This window comes from Charadrius vociferus, unplaced genomic scaffold (assembly GCF_000708025.1).
Source record: "Charadrius vociferus isolate BGI_N301 unplaced genomic scaffold, ASM70802v2 scaffold38, whole genome shotgun sequence".
Classification (NCBI taxonomy): domain Eukaryota; kingdom Metazoa; phylum Chordata; class Aves; order Charadriiformes; family Charadriidae; genus Charadrius; species Charadrius vociferus.
In genome coordinates, this window is record NW_009650176.1 from 3,180,678 (window position 1) to 3,200,247 (window position 19,570).

A 19,570-nucleotide genomic window follows, 5' to 3' on the forward strand; every position below is an offset into this window, starting at 1 on the left:
CAGCTTTTCATCCACCAACACCCCCAAGTCCTTCTTGGCAGGGGAATCTCAATCCCCTCATCCCCCAGCCTGTACCGATACCGGCGACCGCCCCGACCCGGGTGCAGGACGCTGCACTTGACCTTGTTGAACCTCGGGAGGTTCACAGGGGCCCACCTCTCCAGCCTGTCCAGGTCCCTCTGGATGGCATCCCGGCCCTCAGGCGTGTCAACCGCACCACTCAGCTTGGTGCTGTCTGCAAACCTGCTGAGGCTTCACTCGTTATCACTGTTGATGTCATTGATGAAGATATTGAACAGTACAGGTCCTAATACGGACCCCATATTTGGTGAAGCATAAAGTTAGCAGGTAACTTACGACAGCTCGGACCCCGTACTGTTTTTCCACTTTGTCTTTCAGCTGCCTGAAGCAAGCTTCCATCCGCTCGTGGAAGGGCCTCAGCGCCTCCGTCACCTTCTCCCCGTGAATCCGGATGCCTTCCGCCAGGAACGGGATCTGGAAAGCAGAGTTACGCTGCTTCAGTCTGCCCAGTCCTTCCTACGCTAAGGGTTAGGGCAAGACTCCCACATACATTGCAAGAGGAGTGAAAGATCTCAATAATAATAATAATAATACTGTCATCATCATCACTCATTGCATATGAAGCACAACATAGTAAAAAAGGATCTAAAAATCTGTTATACATTATTTCCTTTTTTCTCTGTTAACCAAAGTCCTTTAAAGTTAATCCACCCATCGTTCTGCCCAGTAGTCATACACTGGAGGCAGAGCTGAGTTTATCAGAGAGCAAAAATACTCCTGCGATGATAAATTCACTGGCCCCCATACACACTGTACTTTAAAATGGTAAACTGATGAATGACCACTCTCACACCGGGTTATTAATATCAGCCCTTTTCCCATTTTCATGAGAATAAAACCTTGAAGGAGAAAATACTTGTATACTTTCTTTAATAAAGCCATTTCTAAAACTGCAAATGAGCTACATCCATGGACACATATATATTGCACAGCAATATTTATTAATAAAACATATAGTTTTATATACTATACATTCCTCCTTAGAAAAATTATTTTATTTTCTTTGGGAACAAAACAGAAGAGAAAAAAAATATTGAATTAATTCTCTTTTGTAACTGAAAATAATCATTTATCTTCAAGGCTCCTGTCACAAGATATCTATGCCAACACAGGATTATATAATTAGTTCATCGTGTGGAGGTGTAGCTGACCTTTTAAAATGTTTTAAGAGAGACATTTTCATTCCCACAGCTATCCAGACACACCATTAGAGTTTTCTACCTCCAGCTTAGGAAAAATATTTCCTCTTCCAGGTCCGTTTCAGCCCACACAGTGCTCTGATTCTAACTTAGATATGCTCTGCAGCAATCAAGTTAAGAGGCTTCTTCTTAATAATTCATAATTAAATCATAATACTGATTAAAAACAGATTTTTCTAATAAGACTGAGCAGCAATCAGAAGGAGTAGCTTTATTAGTATGGAAAATAATAAATACACATGAATTACAGATGAACAAACTCAAGAAATCTTTTCAAGATGAGTCTCTGTGATTTGGCACTTTTTAAATGGACACAGTTTCTACTCCTAAAAGACTACAAAGAGAAGTAAGAATAGCGACAAATTTTATTACTGTAGCCACTTCTATTTATAGCCAGATGGATTTGTACTCACAAAAATTAAGCATTAAAATCAGAAAATTTCCCTGTTCTGAGTAAGTAAATGAGTTTCCAAATTTTCATAATTATCAGGCCACACTATGACCCTCTTATTTTGCAAGGATAAGTGGTCATTTGGCTCATTTATTTAAAAGAACCTGCTGACTTTTAAATGGATTCTTTTAAAAAAATCAAATTACGGAGGTGAAGTACAGGTGGGGTCTGAAGCTTCAGCTCTCAGATAATTTTTACAAGCTGAAAATACACTAACGAGCCTGTCTGAGGGAGCAGCCACCTCCAATTTAGAAAATTAAGCAATATGACATATATCACATTTTTTGGAGGGACGTGTCCCAGTCAGGAAAAGAAAATGTAGCTGCTTCCTTCTGCGCCCCAGATAGAAGGTGCTAAGGAGGGTTTCACTGTTGGTATGCACCAGAGGTACACACCAGGCGTATGCAGCCAGCCGAGGAGAACTTCTGGCACTTGGAGAAGCAAAATAATAGAAGGGTTGGTGGGCAGATCTGCTGGAGCGAGTGCTGGTTGGGTTAGGAAGACATGAGCACCTGACGTGGCCAGGAGGTCAAGGGAGGTGATTCTGCCCCTCTACTCCAGTCTGGTGAGACCCCACCTGGATTACTGCGTCCAGCTCTGGAGTCCCCAACATAAGAAGGACATCGACCTGCTGGAGCGTGTCCAGAGGAGAGCCACGAGGATGATCCGAGGGCTGGAGCACCTCCTCTATGAGGAGAGGCTGAGAGAGTTGGGGCTGTTCAGCCTGGAGAAGAGAAGGCTCCGGGGAGATCTTATTGCCGCCTTCCAGTACCTAAAGAGGCTCCAGGAGAGCTGGGGGTGGACGTTTTACTGGGGCATGGAGTGATAGGACGAGGGGGAATGGCTATAAACTGGAAGAGGGCAGGTTTAGATTAAACATTCCTGCCCATGGCAGGGGGGTTGGAACTTGATAATCTTCACGGTCCTTTCCAACCTAAACCATTCTATGATTCTATGAAAGGCTGGTGGCCTCCTGGTAGAGGAACTGCGGAGTCAAGAGGTAGAGGAACAGGGAAGAGGAGGCACCAACTATAAGGGAATGAAAGGCAACCAGAAACCACAGAAGAAGAAGGAAAGGTTTGTTTTTCCTTAAGAGAAGCTGAATTTAATAAACTTCCTGTGGCTTTGCTACAGCACTTGTGTGAGATTTCTGAGCCAGGATATTTGGTCTCCCTGTCCAAGACCATTTAATCCTTTAAACGTTTATCAAGTACAGAAAGAAAGTACCTTCGGACTGTTTTGCCCTTTCTGCTTCACCTTCTTTGACCAACTTCAAAATCCTTCCTACATCTCCTTTCCAGACATTGACACAGGGAAATCTGACACTGAGTTTTAAATCTGTATTTTAAACCTTTGTAGAATATGGACACAGAGGCAGAATTTTGCCACGTTCATGCTATTGCCGATTCATTTGCCTTCAGCTTTATTTCAAAAGACCTTACAGGGTGCCCTCACCTTTGGAGAGGTGAATGAAGAAGTAAAGGTAAGATAAGTAGCTGAACTAGAAGTAAATGAGCTGCATGTGAAAGAAAACCAGCCCAAGATAGCACTTACTCCATTACTCTTTGTTGGTTTAAAAATTTTATAAAGTTCCGCTGCAACTTAAAATTATTCCCTGACTTTTTTAAATTTTTTTAAAGATCTTGATCTGCTTGGCTGAAAAGAATGAAAAAGCTACATACATTTGAATTAGTAAAAGTAATATGAAATCTTAAGTCTTAAAAGAAAATCTTTCATAACAATGGTATCATAAAATATAATTGTAAAACCTTAGTTTTGTATGCTACAATTCTTTCAGCTAAGTAGAAGGAGCACAAGATTTTTATGTGACATACGAGTTTTGGTATGCTGTAACTACGTTCGCTAAATGCAGAATGACTAATGTCATCAATCATTCATTTCATTACCATCATTTCAATCAATCATTTCATTATCTTCATGTTAAAATAAAAGATCAGCTTGAAATGTTGTAGTTGCATGGAAACATTTTTTTTTTTGAAGTTGAAAAAGTGCTAAGATGGACAAAAATGGACAGTGCTTTACTCATGATATTTATCTCCAAAAGTAATAGAAAGAAAAAAACCTGTGTAATTAAAGTTCATGGGAATTATAAAAGGACAATATCCTAAAGAGCACGAGTTCCAGAGCACAACAGAGACAAAGTAAAGGGATAGAAAGAAATTAAATTTAACTAGTCAGGTGATAATATGATTGTCAGGCTCCTATTTCATATATCCAGATTGATTTATACAGCATAAAGAATAATCTCCATGTGATCGCAAAACTCCAAGCACCGCATTATTGAAAAATGAAAACTCATTTTGGCTTTCAATCACTGTCAAGGCGGTGATGAATTCCCAGCCCTGCCTCTCTTCGGGAAGGTTCCTAACGACTCCCCCCTCCTGACACCAGCCGAGATCCCGCACCAGCTCCCACCCCGCTCCCATCTCCTCGCCTGGAGCGCCTTCTGAAAGCTGCAATAATTGCAGAGGAGGTTTAAGTTTGAGGACACACTACACGTATATCAAACGTCTAAGGTAATCTAAAAGCACTGATTTCCACTGTGAAATGGCCAGACCTCTTACTGAAAAGAATTTTCAGACGTAAAAATAGTTTTTGATCCCTTTTCTCTACTTTTCTGGTTCCTCTTGTTTTGGAACTACAACACTGATGGGAAATTACATATTTAAAACCACCGAATAATTAAAATACAATGTGATTCGCTGCCACATGTATTTTCAAATAGTAATATTATTTTAATACACAAATGTCACCAAAGTGAATCTTTGCCGAGGAAAAGTCTGTTTGTAATTCATTTGAAGTATCGCTATCAGAGGCAAAGACAGAGAGCTGACACGAAGTCAGTCTTCTGGGATCAAATTATTTTCCTCTATAAAACTTAAAGCTCCTAAAATCTAATCTTCTGTAAAAGTTCACAGTAAATAAATAAATAAATACATATTCTTTTTTCCAGACCAAAAGAGTTTTTATTCAGTGATAGTTTTATGGTCTTCAGAGGATTTCTTTACTTTTTTGAATTCTACATCTTTGGTTCCACTACCTCTAAGATTGAAACCTATAGAAATGTAAATTATTCCCTTTATAATAAAGACAAAATTGAATATAAAAAGGCCATGATTCACTTTCTTCTTCTGTGGGAAAAACACTTCCCATCATATTGGTATTTTTTCAGTTATCATAAAATTATCTTGAGACCACTGGAAAATGTCCAGTATATGATATGAAACAAGTTTGGAATTGTTTCTTCTTAGCCCTGAAAAATATTCTTTGGTACATGTAAACATAATTCCTCATGCAAGAGAGGGTTCCTGCTTTGTCTCCGGCACAGGGCTGGGAAAGTGGATTCTGTGCCCGGTCCAGGAAATATTCCCCCTGTGATCTTACATTTACATGATTTTGACTCTAATATTTCATCATAAAAATAGCGGGTAATCTCACACGCTTTATGAATCAATAATGGTTCTCTACCACGTTAAGTTATACAGCAAATGAGACAAAGGTTTCACTTGATGAATTTACTAAATATTTTGCATGCAAGTTAATTTTTGCAACTCTCACACTTAATATTCTGTCTAAGAAGTACTATAAGTATATACAGAAAGTTTAATAAATGGAAAATGTGGTTTGAAGAAAGACGTGAGTAGGTGAAGAAATACTGTCCCAGTGCACACGGGCAGGAGGAGGGTTCAGGGTTAAGCGTTTCATCCCACTGTCTGAGAGGTCGTCCTGAAATCAGCCTTAGAAAATTAAAATGCCAAACTGAATTGCCAACACTACTAACCAACGTTATTACAAGGTATTTTCTCGTTCGATACAGATGGGATATCGTCACTGTATTATGGTTACCAAAGGGAAAAAAAAAGAGGTCGCTCATGTTTGTTCCTTGTGGGTTTATCAAATGACAAATGATGTCAGATTTGAAAAGATGAACTTTAGCTCAAGTTCCAAGACAGTTTTAAATGGCAAAGAAGTGTACGCAGGGTGAATAGCTTAATGTCTGAATCTTCTCAAAAGTGACACTAAACTGTCTCGGTGCAGCAGTTGGCCCCAACCAGCCTGACTTAAATTCTTTTACCTGCCAAGCGATCAGATCCTTTAGTTTTTCGATCTTGTCATGATCTTCCGGATGCTCGTGCATATATTTTTCAGTAAAAAAAGCCTATGCGAGAGAGAGAAACGAGCCGTTATTTAAGAAAATGAATCGACATCTGCCATGGAAGATCAATGAATCAATCCAAAAGTTCTGCAAAATTGAAGTAATGGCTCCAAATACAAATGAAAGTCTAGGAAAGATATATTGAATTTAACAATGTTCTAAGATGAAGACATCACTCTTTCGTAAGTGGGCAGATGAGCACATGGTAATCAACACCAAATCTCACGGGCAACCCTGCAGAGGACTTGGCACATCTCGGAAACGTCTTTCTAGCAGCTCCCGGGACGCAAGAAATTTTGGTAGATGAAATGAGTGAGAGTCGTAGAAGGACGTAAACAGATGGATACAGCGACAGGGCCATCAGCATGTACCTTCTCCATTTATGTTACAAAATACACGTTGCTTGCCTATGCTAGCTTAATATGATTAATATTCACAACGTAAATAATCGATAGTGTTTATAGTTCCCTGATGTTAGTATCTTATCCCATATCAATTTAAAAGTTAACATTGTAAACGTGCATTATTAGATTATTTAGATATGTTTGCCACTGACTGGGGTCTCAGAAGTCTCCACCATTTGATGAATCCTTTAAAAACTCAGGCACTTGAAACCAAAGGTGAGAATTGCAATCGGTTACTTCAGTCACTGAAGTTCACCCAGAAATTCCTGCTTCAGCTCCAATGTCCAAGCGCGTGAGAGCACACGCTGGGAATGCCACCAGCATCTGAGAGACTCTTGGAAGCAATTGTCCACCGCATCCCTACAGCAGTACTTTTGCTGCTAAACACACCAACCCTTACTTCAAAAAGGCAAAAAAGTATCCATAAATATCAGGAAGACATTAAAAAAGGCGAGTTTTAAGCAACGTTCTACCAAGCGCCTATGGGTGGAGACTCGCATGGCGGTTATACACGAACATCCCCGCCACAGGTCCTGCCGCGTTCCAGGAGAGGCCGCGCTGAAGAGGTGAGGCACTGCACGACAGAGAATTTTGACGTTACCTTCTCATAGTTTGCGAACCCTCCCATGACCGCAGGATCCACAATGCCGTTAAGAAGCATCGAGAGAGGGTTAATGGGTAGATTTGGATCATTTAAATGCTGTTGAACCATATTGTTGATCTTATCATTTGTTAGCTGCATGGTTTCTATTGCGTTTTCCAGTGGACTAATTTCAACCTGAAATAAAAACAAAAGGCAGTTTTAGTTAAGGAGCTGAGTTTTTAACCTGCCACAGAACTGGCCAACCACCAAACCTTCATGATTAGCAACATTTCAGGAATTTCAGAACAAAAGGTATTTTAACCAACGATTAATGATTGCTGATTGACAAGAAGCTCAATGTGAGCCAGCAACGTGCGATCGCAGCCCAGAAGGCCAACCCCATCCTGGGCTGCATCAGAAGAAGTGTGGCCAGCAGGGCGAGGGGGGATTCTGCCCCTCTACTCTGCTCTGGTGAGACCACTTGGAGTGCTGCCTCCAGCTCTGGAGCCCCCAACATGGGAAAGACGTGGACCTGTTGGAGCGGGGCCAGAGGAGGCCCCGGAGATGCTGGGAGGGCTGGAGCCCCTCTGCTGGGAGGACAGGCTGGGAGAGTTGGGGGGGTTCAGCCTGGAGAAGAGAAGGCTCCGGGGAGACCTTAGAGCCCCTTCCAGTGCCTAAAGGGGCTCCAGGAGAGCTGGGGAGGGACATTTACAAGGACATGGAGTGACAGAATGAGGTGGAATGGCTTCAAACTGGAAGAGGGGAGATTGAGATGAGATAGGAAGAAATTTTTCACGCTGAGGGTGGTGAGCCCCTGGGGCAGGTTGCCCTGAGAAGCTGTGGCTGCCCCATCCCTGGAGGTGTTCAAGGCCAGGTTGGACGGGGCTTGGAGCAACCTGGGCTGGTGGGAGGTGGCCCTGCCCAGGGCAGGGGGGTGGAACTGGATGGTCTTTGAGGTCCCTTCCAACCCAAACCATTCTATGATTCTGTGATTAACAGAAAGGGTGGCTTCAGGCATTTAAATATTTGGTATCTCTATAGTACAGTAACTGATATGATCATCAGTATTGGTGGAGCAAGTTCAGTGCATTTCACTGCTGTAGGAGGGATTACATCTCTGCACAACAGCACAACATTTAGAAAGGCTCTGACAGGAATCACGTGAGGGTTTGGGAGGATTATGGAGAACATCAGGGATTACGAGTCGGTGAGTTTTAGCAGTACAAGGAAGATCCAGCTTAATGTAACAATAAGAAAGAAACGATAACTTAATGTGGATTTTCCGATGGACAATGTAATCCTAAGCAGCTCAAAAATCAAGATGTTTTTGCAGTGATTATGTTGGTGTATTTCCAAGGAAATGGACTTTAATATGTTGAAGAGACGACTTCTAAGCTATCTGCTGTGCTTTTTCCCATGAGGTCATGTTTTGTTCATCTGAATGTTGATAACTGAAGGCAGAAATTTTCTTCCTCCCATCGCCTGGACTTTAATGAAGAGAGCTCCTCAGATGTCTTCACGGGGTGAATTAGCTCTTATACTGTGCTTTATTTTAATTGACTCATCTCCAACTGTTATTTATGACCAGACACTGTGTCTTTCAGAATGGCAGTTGCTCACATTGAAAAAAACAGGATTAAAATATTTAAAATATTGCTAAAATATGTACATTTAGTGAATGGGCTAAAAATTACTGACTTGCAGCAACCCAGAGTGTAGAGTCCTCACTGGAAGACACAGCCTACTTACATTTAAAAAAAATGATGTGGTAGGAATAGAAAAGGAAGGTTAATTGAGGCCTGTGAGGAAAATGCAAGTGTATATTTGATTACAGCCTAATTTGCATAAATGCTACATAAACAAAGCAGCACTTCTACCTGGCGATCACTTGCTTACCGTGTTTCTGAGAACCACTTATAATCAAATCTCTTTAGTTGTTACTCTTACACTTGCCACCTGATTACATCAAGGATGTTTTAATTAGCATTTTAAAAAGTACGCCTGGCGAATTATTCTGGGAGGCAGGGAAGGAGGGCGACGCTTCCGCCACGGCCGCAGAGCAGCCCCGGCTCAGACGGACGGACGCCGGACGCCCTTCAGAGCCCAAATCTGCTACGAGGGAAACTGGGACTGGCAAAGTCCGACCGCCTTCAACATCTGATTCGGCAGGAACTGCTGCAAACGTCACCTGCTAAATTTAGGATTCTGTCATTTGTATTAATGGGCTTATAGCGAAGCAATAATTTGTTGATGAACCATTGCTTTTAAAGCTCTTGAATATCTACAGAAATTAGCACTCATTGAGCTGACAGACATCTTTTTTGACTTTTCTGTATCAGCAATCACGGCTTTCTTTCTCGTTCTCCTCTCTTTTACTACTCTTATAATCCTCCCTCTAATTTTTCAAAAGCAGACAGAGAATTGCGGTTCCCGACACACTACTACAAAGTCTGCTTTGAGTTTTATTGAGAGCTATTTATTAAAAATATCTCTACTTGTGAATTATGAGCCTTGTTCCAAGTAGCTTGCTAACTCTGGACGCCACACAATCTATTCAGGGCAAAAAGGAATGATGGACTCCTGCTACGCTTGCGACACTAAAAAATTACACATCACACCAAAACAGAGATTAGGAGTTGTACTTTTTTAAAACCAAGTGCAATTCAAAATCCAGTTTTTAATTTGCTGGCTGGCCTCAGCAAATTCTTCCCCTACAACTACTTGTGTCCAGCTAAAAGAAATCAGGTACCGAATAATGAATGTGTACAACAAATTCCTTGCAGATAATGAGCAGATTGAAAAGGTTCGGGTAAAAGTACTCAGAAGGAATTCAAAAAGCAAACAGATTTAAGGAAATTATGCCTGTTCCTATGCGTTATGTAAGATAAGACACTGCATTTATTAAATTACTCAGTTCTCTCCCAGCACTGGTTTCATATGATCTCACCTCTTCCTTTAAAGATATTCTAGTTCCATCAATAAAATATGAAACGTGTGGAGGTACTTTAACTCATCGTGTTTAGTAAAACATCAATAATATCTGTATCCCTAATCAAAACTTAGCATTACAGGGATGTAAACCTCGTGATGGCGCTTCCAGCGCTTTAGCTGACAGGAATCTCGAGGAAAGTCAATACCAATTTTGTAGTAAGTATGCCGGGGCGAGGGCAAAAGTTATCCGTTGCCGTCTTCCCACATAATATTAAGTTCTGTTCTGGTATCGTTTTTCAGCTACGTGACTAATATAATCCTTACTTACAAAAAGCTTACAGAAAGTGCTCTCCCAGGATTTATGCACATTTCGATGACAAGCACAGCGTTAAAGGTGCGTGTATACAAACTGCCTGCATAAAGCAGCCTGTCAGGCTCTGCTCTTAACTCGGACAGAGAAGAGACTTTCATCAGATTTGCCAGCCTTTATAAACAACGCTTTTTGCAATCATGAAGATGAACACAATCTTTGCTATCGGGATTATATTGAAAATACAAAATTCATTAAAAATTCAATGTGTTTTATTCAGCTGCCTGTTACTGTCAAACATCACATTCATATTCTGTTACTATAGATACCGTAGTAATTTTCTGCATTACTTCTGTTCATCGAAATACAACTGTCCAACATAACCTCAATGGAGCAATGAAAAAGGTTTTAATTAATCATATGCAAATTGTTCTTTTCCTTTAAAAATAAGCCTCACAAGAGAGATTTAAAAACCGCAGTAACAATGTTTTTATTGCCACTTAAAAATTACAGCTGCGTAAGAATAATTTAATCTTAAAGGCGTTTAATGGATATGTCTTATCTAAACAGTCTAAATGGCAGAACAGAGAAATACGTAATTTGGAGTTGCTCTGTGAGGTTGCTGGGGTATATTTTGGCTAACTATGGAGAAGAAACAAAAACAACCTTTAATCACAAACGATAAGTAGAGAAGAGATGCAGACACATACAACGCATTCCATTTGTGGTATATTTTGAATAAATTACAATTAAAATACCAAAATGCTCTTATCCAAAGTTCAATCTGACGTAGCAGGGTTCCGCTATACCACCTCTTCATTTTAGGGACACGCCACGGGCCGTAACGGCTCACCTGCTGAAAGCCACGAACACTTTATAAAAGCGCTTCAAGCACTCGATCGGACCTTGCCCTAAAGGGCTGGAAGAGCCAGCCGGCATCTCCCTCTCTCAGGAGTGGAAAAGCATCACTTCAGTCCCCCTCAGTCAATAATCAGCATTCTCAGCAAGCCCGTCCCCTTGTCTTAGGACGCCAGATATAGCCCCATTGATCGCTTGTTCACAGGACTGAAACGCAGCCATACAGCAATATAAATGCTCCCTGGCTGTATAAGAGCCCCATTCTTTTACGCAATCTCAATAAAGCCAAATTGATCTTACCATGAAAACTGATTTGACTTCAAACCACCTCAGAATCCCGGGTAATTTATACGCTGTCACATAGATGGTTCTCTCAATCCACATGTTCTGCAAATATAACATAAACATCACCTTATCAGATTGATAGCTTTTTTATCTTAAGCAAAGCCTTAAAACATTAGCATCGGGAAAAGGAATGGCAGTACCACGGACGTTATGAATCCAGGGGGAAATTTCAAACGGTATCTGTTTGGGGAGATGATGGAGCAGTGCCGATTTAAATCTGATATATGATTTAGTAGAAAACAGCCGCTCTCCTACCAAAGGAGAACACCAGGTAGAAGATCCACCGCTTGTACTGGACTGTCATCTATCCCACGAGAGCTTTTAAGGACCACACTCCACAAAATGACAACATCTTGCTCGAGGAAAAGCCTCTCCCCCCGGAGGACAGAGGAGCGGAGGGACGGGTTCCCAGGGAGGTTGCGCCGTCCCCGTCCGCGGACGTTTCAAGACCTGAATGGGGAAAGCCTGGAGCAGCCGGGTCCCAGCCCGGAGCTGGCCCTGCCGGGGACAGGGTTGGACCTGAGCCCTCCTGAGGTCCCCACCTGGATTTGTGATCCTGTGATTTCACCTGAGCTGTGAACTGCAGCATCTCCCTACTGTAACATCTCCCTGCTGGTCTGAATTTAAGGATAGGCGATTTAATATCTCTGCCTTCACATGCGCGCAGTGGTTCACAACCAATGTCAAAGCACCTCTTGATCTGATTTTGTTCGAACCGGTGTATGTTGGTAGTTCATCTTATTTATTGTGAGCCTTTTTTTTTTAAAATAGAATTGTTTATTCCATCTTCCATTAACAGAGGAAGAGCTTTCAGAGTGATTTAGATATACCTAATTTTTTTTCTCTATACCCAAACCATATTGTTAACCCCAGTGCTCTCCAGCATTACCATTGTAGAAAAAGAGGGTTTCCTGCCTCCTCAGCTGAACCCACGGAGATTAGCAAATTAGCAATTTTTGATATAGGAGCCACCACGAGAAGCCAGAGACACTAAAGGAGTCTCCGAACGAATATCCAGTCTCAGCTGTAGGAAACCAAATACTCAGTATTTACTGGCACATTGATGTGAGCCTGCTACTGCACAGAAACCCAAGTTTTTCACTCAAGATATGATGCATTAATTTATTACTTTAATTACTACTACTACTTTACTACTATCTGCGCCCACTAGAACCCCTGTGAATAAAACGGTGTCTATAAAAAAAAAAGGCAATCAACTTGATGTAACCTGTTGTAAACGTTTTGATGAATACAAGCTGTGCTCAAAGGGAGTTTTATTGACCAGTACATGAAACATATGGTTTGGTAAAAAAAAAAAAAAAGGTTTAAAAAGAAAAAAAAGGTGAAAAAAAAAAAAAAGGTATTGCTGCAAAAAAGATTTTTTTAAAGATGCCTGGCTAGGATCTTCATGGCAAGACAAGTATTGGCAAGAGACATCAATCTTTTCAGGTATAACCATTTAAACTTCTTTCTCAAAATAGTTGGGTTTTAACAAAATAAATACAACTGTGCCCATTTTTTTTACTGGTATAAACCAGAACACGGTAGACTCGTTTAACTGAATCTCCATGAAAAATAATCACATTTAAACTTAGGATTTATTTTTCAACAACCAAAACATAACGACTCAGATTCTCAAAATGAAGGGGAATAAACAAGCAAAACCCCCAAATACTCTATTTTCTTTTTTTTTTTTTTTTTTTTTTTTTTACCGCAAATTCATTGTCCGGGTTTTTCTCTCCTTTACGAACAGGGCGCGAATACTCAAACCGCTGGACTTCGTTCACCCTATAGAAACTGAGAAACGGGAAAAGCACAATCAAAACCAAACACCATCTGTTTAGGAATCGCTGTTAAACTCTAGTACTAGAAAATGAGTTTATGCATAACTATAAAATGCTTATGGGATGACTGTTTTCCAGAGGGTTGGATGGAATCTCTGCTAATATTAAGAATAGCCATGGAATGTCCTTGCAATTACTGCCCTCCTTGGCTGTGTACAGATTCGTTATACAACCAGAAGACATAGTTTCAGTGTTATAAAGGAGACTGATAAAATCGCAAACCCAACCCGAACTCACCTCACGATCTGTTCTGACACTGGCCTGTGAAATTTAGACGGTAAATCCAGTTTTGGCTTTACAGTAAAGCACTGAATATCTGAATTCTGGGGTTAAGAACTGAAAAGCGAATTGCAATCACACAGAACAGGCAGCTCAAGGGGAAGGCGAAGAAAGGACAGAGCAACAAAATTCACGTATTACACCCGTAAAGGCAGAAGTGCAATAGTCTCCTGCTCGTGTTGGCCGTAAATCCTCCATCTGTGCAGCTGCAGGAGCCGCTGTGCAACTGAAGGATACACTGTCCGGAGGAGTTTTTAATGTCATCGCCCGGCGGAGATGTCGTTTTCATTTTTTCTGCGTTTGGAAACTGAGTCAATAACCTCGCTTCGAAGTCTTCCCGGCGTTCATACTCCTTTCCCCGGTAAATGAAGACTTTGTTCTGGAAACAAATTGAGAGGTGAAAACGTAACCCCAGTAACAAACTGGGATCTCAGAAATGTCGACTCCAACGCTGTTAAGTGAGAAATTTTACATTCCTCAAACTATGACATAATCAATAGTTTACAAATATTTTAAGCCAATTCAATAAAGCCCAAATGCGTTTCCTTACCTCCAGTTCAGGACTGAGATCACTAACCACGCGCTTACCTGTAGGCATCTGTACAGACCACACTAAATTCAACGGGATCCAAATACATGATTTCAAGGATCTATAAAATAGGCACCATCTGAAAATCTATTAAGACAATCATGTCTTCTACCAAACCCAAATCTGTAATTCCTCTTATCCACCTTCCACAGCTAATGGTGGAATGGATGTAAATAAACAGAATTAGGCTTTTTATATCCAAACAGTTATTAAAAGGCATTGAGGTGAGCAAGCAAGAGTAGAAAAAAAATGTATAACCAGAAAACGATGCTAATTTTAGGAGGGAGATCCAAAATCACTGACTCTTTCAGAAAGATGGATACACCCTAGACTTCACATTAGTCTATGATATTTTTGTACAGATGTCTCCACACAGCATAACTTTTAAATTAAGTATATTGTATTTCTAAGTATTGGTTTCTTCTTTTAACAATAACAAAAATTAAGACGTATTTTATACAGTCCATTTATATACTGAAAAAGCACATTAAATTCTAAAGAAAAATGTAAAAGACGACTTGCATCTTTTTAACTGATCAAACATTGAAGTCAGGTTCGATGTGAACGTCACACTTGCGTCTGAATATGCTTAACCTCATTACTCATCTCAAAATGAACACCTGGTGAAAAAACTGCACAGCACTTAGTAGGAAAAGGGTATGACTTGGGGTAGCAGATTGAAATAGTTTACATTTGCCCAGTTGGGTTTAGTTCAGCAATGGCGCCTTTTGAAATGCGCAGTAGATGAAAGGACTCTATTCCGCACTCTATTTGCGGAAAAAAACAACGGGAAAAGGGCAGAAGCCTAACAAGTGTATCTATACCTGTAATTCATGTATATAGAACTGTAATTCACAGGAAAAACCGCAATGGAGAAAAAGCTTGTATTGAGGATTTTCTCAGTCAGCAAGGCACTCAATAACCTGTTTTTCAGAGTTTTTATCGCTCACTTTTTACAAACTGACCAATCCACGAGGTTTTTGTAAAGCACGGTAAGGGTTTTCCTGCGCTTACACAAAAACCCCGTTCAGTTGTGAAGAGAAAAGGCCCTTCGATATTAATATATCAGATTAACACTATTCTGCGCTGTGTCCCTTTAACTATTCAGCTTAACAGAGCGCTTCACGGGAAGGCGGCGTTGTGCTCCCGGCATTTTTGGGTGTCTCGAGGCAGAGGCAGGCTGACCCCCGGCGACCCCCCGCGCTCGCCCAGGGCAGCCCCTCTCTGCGGAGCACCGCTGGATCGGTGGCCATTCCCGACATTCCTACAGGATAACGTGCGCTCTGTTGAGAGTGACGGTGAGCGTGACAAAATTTCACGACTGACAGCTACACCCCCCTCTGCAAAGCTGACAGTGACTTTATCATACGTTCATCGTTTTGAAGACTCCCGATAATGCCAAGTCTTCCCTATAAGAATATCATAAAATATTAATTTAAACATTTTCTAGAGGGGTGGGTTGGTCAATCTTAACAGTGACTCTTTCATAATGGATATGAAATATTTTTTGCCTGTTAAAAACTTAATAAATTATTAAGAAGCATTTCACAAAAATCTTGTTAAAGCTTTTTTACTTAACATGCCACAAACATTTTTTGCTGTTTGATGCTTGATAAAAGCTGCTGCACATATGTTACTCTACATGTATTTCAAACACCAGAACAATTCTTAATTTCTCCGCATCGCATCTCTTCGGAGTTGGCCTTTGATACCCACGGTAGCTTGCACACCATCATGCCTTTGCCTCTGTCGCTAACGTACGGCTCCGCCAGTTTGCAGAATGGCATTTCTCAGGCTTTGGGGCAGCTCGGGGTACCGATGATACTGCCACCTTCCTGCACACTCAGAGTCTCTTTGGCACGAGTTGACCAGCCATGATTTGGAGACCAAACAGTGGGCCAACATACGAGAGCAATGTGCCCTGGTGGCCAAGAAGGCCAATGGCATCCTGGGGGGCATCAGGAAGAGTGTGGCCAGCAGGTGGAGGGAGGTCATCCTTCCCCTCTGCTCTGCCCCAGTGAGGCCACAGCTGGAGCACTGTGTCCAGTTTGGGGCTCCCCGGGTCAAGAAGGACAGGGAACTGCTGGAGAGGGTCCAGCAAAGGGCTACGGAGATGATGAGGGGACTGGAGCATCTCTCTGATGAGGAAAGGCTGAGGGACGTGGGGCTGTTCAGTCTGGAGAAGGGAAGACTGAGGGGGATCTCATCAATGCTGATCAATCCTTCAAGGGAGGGTGCCGGGGGGATGGGGACAGTCTGTTTCCAGTGGTGCCCAGTGACAGGACAAGAGGGAACGGGCACAAACGTGACCATGGGAAGTTCCATCTCCACCTGAGGAGGGCCTTCTCTGCTGTGAGGGCGGCAGAGCAGTGGCACAGGCTGCCCAGAGAGGTGGGGGAGTCTCCCCCTCTGGAGCCATCCCAAACCCGCCTGGACGCCGTCCTGTGCCACTGCTGGAGGTGCCCCTGCTCTGGTGGGGGGTGGGATGGGGGAGCTCCAGAGGGCCCTTCTGACCCCCAACAGTCTGGGATGCTGTGATCTCCCAGTTTTTGTTTGAAGGTCTGCACACAGTGGATACTGCAACTTAAACTCTGAGCCTGGCAGGAACCCCCTGGGTCAGCTTCATTCCTTCCAGCTGCAAAGAACTGATAATTCGATGCACTTCTCAGCAGGCACAAGCGGTACAAGCACGCCTGCATACAGTACCCCAGGGTGGATGAAAAGCCACACACATTCCCTGCTTCTTGGGACAATTCAAGAATTTCAGTTTCTTCACATGGGCTTTAGTTATTCGGTGGAAAAGGTGCTTTTACCAAATCAACACCTGAGTTTTATTTCTTGGGATTTTTGAAAGCCTTTCTGTCCTGCTTCAAATACTTTTCAAGTTTCTGTCTGCATATCTGATCATAAGATTTCTTTAAGGGACGGTCGCTCTAAGACAACTCTTTTCTGAAATCACCATATGTTTGTTTCTTCGCAATGCACCATAAACATGTATTTTACACGCGCTTCTAATACATCACGTCAGACCAGCCAACCACACGTAACCTGAGAAAACCAGCTTAGCTGGCATTCGCTGGATTTATCCAGTGAGCTGGGCTTCAGCATAGGCTTGGGCTTGTTCCTGGTATTTATTATGGTGTCATCTCAGAGAGTTAACCTGGGATCACTCAGTTACAACCAGGCACTCGGCTCCTAAATGAGTATTTCCAGGAGGAAACCTACTACCAGACTAAATCTCTCTGAGTTTCTGGGACTCAGAGAATAATCTGAGAATAACAGTAATAATTTTATTCTTCTGTCTCTTGAACTGCCTTAACCTACTGTAACTCTTCCACAGGGGGTTGGAGAGAGGCTCTTTCCGAACTGGAAATCCACAGCTCTTAAGATAGACAGGAGCAGCACAGCGGCTAAACGGCTGATGGGTTATTTCCATGTCACTGACTGGCAAGCGCCAGCGTCCAAAGAATCACGATGCAGATGCAATTCAGATGTGCGAAACCCCCACCCTTCTTTAGCCACTCACGCAACCCCATAGCCATCCTGGTACCAGTGGAAAAAAGTCTAAAATGTTATTTGACTTACATGACCGGCATCAACCAAATGACATCTGTTACAAATCGACACATGACTCATGAAAATCAATGATAACAGATTGCTTTTAAAGGTATCGCACACATCTCTGATATCCGGCTTCATTTCAGTGACTACGCTGGAAAGGATACTCACATGAAAACATGGTCACATACAAAAGGCTTCTCTACCACACTCATATATCTATATATACCCGTCAGGCAAAAATGTCACCATTTCAGACAGTGCTGGTTATTACCATGATTTATGGATTGGGTGGTACATCTTCATTTCTAGTGATAACCTGAAGAAGTATAAAGTATCGGATATGTTTGAAGAAAAAGCTTCTCTACTAAAATTCAACTATTCCATATTAGAAATTGGAAAGGAAAACCCAATGTTTGTTTCATACACGTAAAAGCTAACCGTCAATGTTTGGCAGATTGTAAATAACGCACAGACATAGAATAATGTACTTTTTCTACAACCGAGGGAAATTTCCGAAGCAAGAAACCTTGCTGTCGTCAGTGGAAAAAGACGCTTACCCGTATGAAGGTCGGAAATCCCTGGCCATAGTATCCAACGGCAAAGTAGTCTGGTTTTGGTCTTATCACTTTCACAATGTTTTCGTAGAACTGGGCTTGTTTTCTCTGTAAAATAAATAGGAGGAACTTTAATGACCTAAACCTTAAGGACTTCCAGTGTCCACAGTGACTGGGTACAGGGATAGACTGGTTAACTTAGAGATGCACATGTTTCATTTGCCCCTTTTTCTTCACCTCTCCATCAGATACATGCCAGTATTTTGTAACACTAGACTTCGCAGCCCCGGGTTTTAACCTCATCTTGGTGAACCTGACTGTTCCACATCCCATACCTCAAGTCTGATGAAGGGCAAGAATTTGCAAGGCAGTCTGAATTCCTGGTTGCGACACTGCCGACGCCGACACACGGGACTGATGGAGCCCGCGCCGCCAAAGCCACCTCATCCCCATGGGGCTGACTTTTCCGGTTTTGGCTGTTACATTTCATTACATTTTTCTACTACTTTTTTTTTTTTTTCTTCCCCATATTTACAACTCTTTATTTGCATATGGAAAGCATGCAGTTGAGAACTGCAGCAAAATATAACTTTTGGAATAAACACACACATGTCAGATGCCATCTGTTTTTGAAGCGGAATCCTTCTTTATCTCAAATGATGAAATAATAACAAATGTGCAGCTTCAGACGATCTGTTCGTTAACTTATTTTGAGCCTATTACTTTCTGTAAGAGAATGAATTCTGATTTGAAGGGATGTTTATTACTGCTCCCCTACGATAGATAACAGTAAATGGCAAGAAGACTACGAAGACCCAGATCTGCCGTGGATTTCTCAGTTCACCTGTAGCGAAACTATTTTGTCAGCTGTGAATTGTCTTAGAGTCTAATATTTAATATTGCTTGCACAAAAGAGAAAACTGGGAGAACAGAAAGAAACAAAAAACTCTTAAATTTTATAGTGGGGGGGGGAAAGAAGCACTAGCATGCTAATGCTATTCAGTCAGAGCAATAAGAAAAGCCGATGGGGTATGTGAGACCCGACTCACACCGGAGTGCGAATTTTGATCTTTGCCTTATGAAGGACGAACGCCCAATGCACACCAGTACTAATTTTTGTGACATCTCTCTCAGTTTCTTGTGTCTCATAAATAAAAAGCTGATAAACTCCGTTGTTTGACCTGAGAATTGGAAGTTTTTCCCAATTTTCCCTATTAGTAGAGGGAGAAACCTCCATTTCCATACCTGGTTTATACCACTGCCTGTAATTATGTCACTTAATGTAAACAATGACAGATTTACTTTGCAAAAGAAATGGTGAAAAATACCTAACTCGGTATTATTGGCTGTCATCTACAATGTACAAAGTTCAAATTCAGACTTCTGCTCCAAAAACGGATACAG

The 19,570-nt window shown here is 41.7% G+C and overlaps 1 protein-coding gene across 1 annotated transcript in view; it reads right to left on the reverse strand.

Moving 5' to 3' along the window:
• The window catches only part of DOCK1 (dedicator of cytokinesis 1), a 304,390-nt gene that overhangs the window by 28,343 nt on the left and 256,477 nt on the right, over nucleotides 1-19,570 (reverse strand). Inside the window, exons 40-47 of the mRNA XM_009892748.1 lie at nucleotides 18,170-18,274; nucleotides 13,700-13,841; nucleotides 13,421-13,499; nucleotides 13,052-13,136; nucleotides 11,295-11,381; nucleotides 6,914-7,090; nucleotides 5,828-5,911; nucleotides 358-495 (exon numbers count right to left, since the gene is read on the reverse strand). Coding sequence (XP_009891050.1) covers nucleotides 358-495; nucleotides 5,828-5,911; nucleotides 6,914-7,090; nucleotides 11,295-11,381; nucleotides 13,052-13,136; nucleotides 13,421-13,499; nucleotides 13,700-13,841; nucleotides 18,170-18,274 — 897 coding nt within the window. The remainder of the gene's footprint in view (nucleotides 1-357; nucleotides 496-5,827; nucleotides 5,912-6,913; nucleotides 7,091-11,294; nucleotides 11,382-13,051; nucleotides 13,137-13,420; nucleotides 13,500-13,699; nucleotides 13,842-18,169; nucleotides 18,275-19,570) is intronic.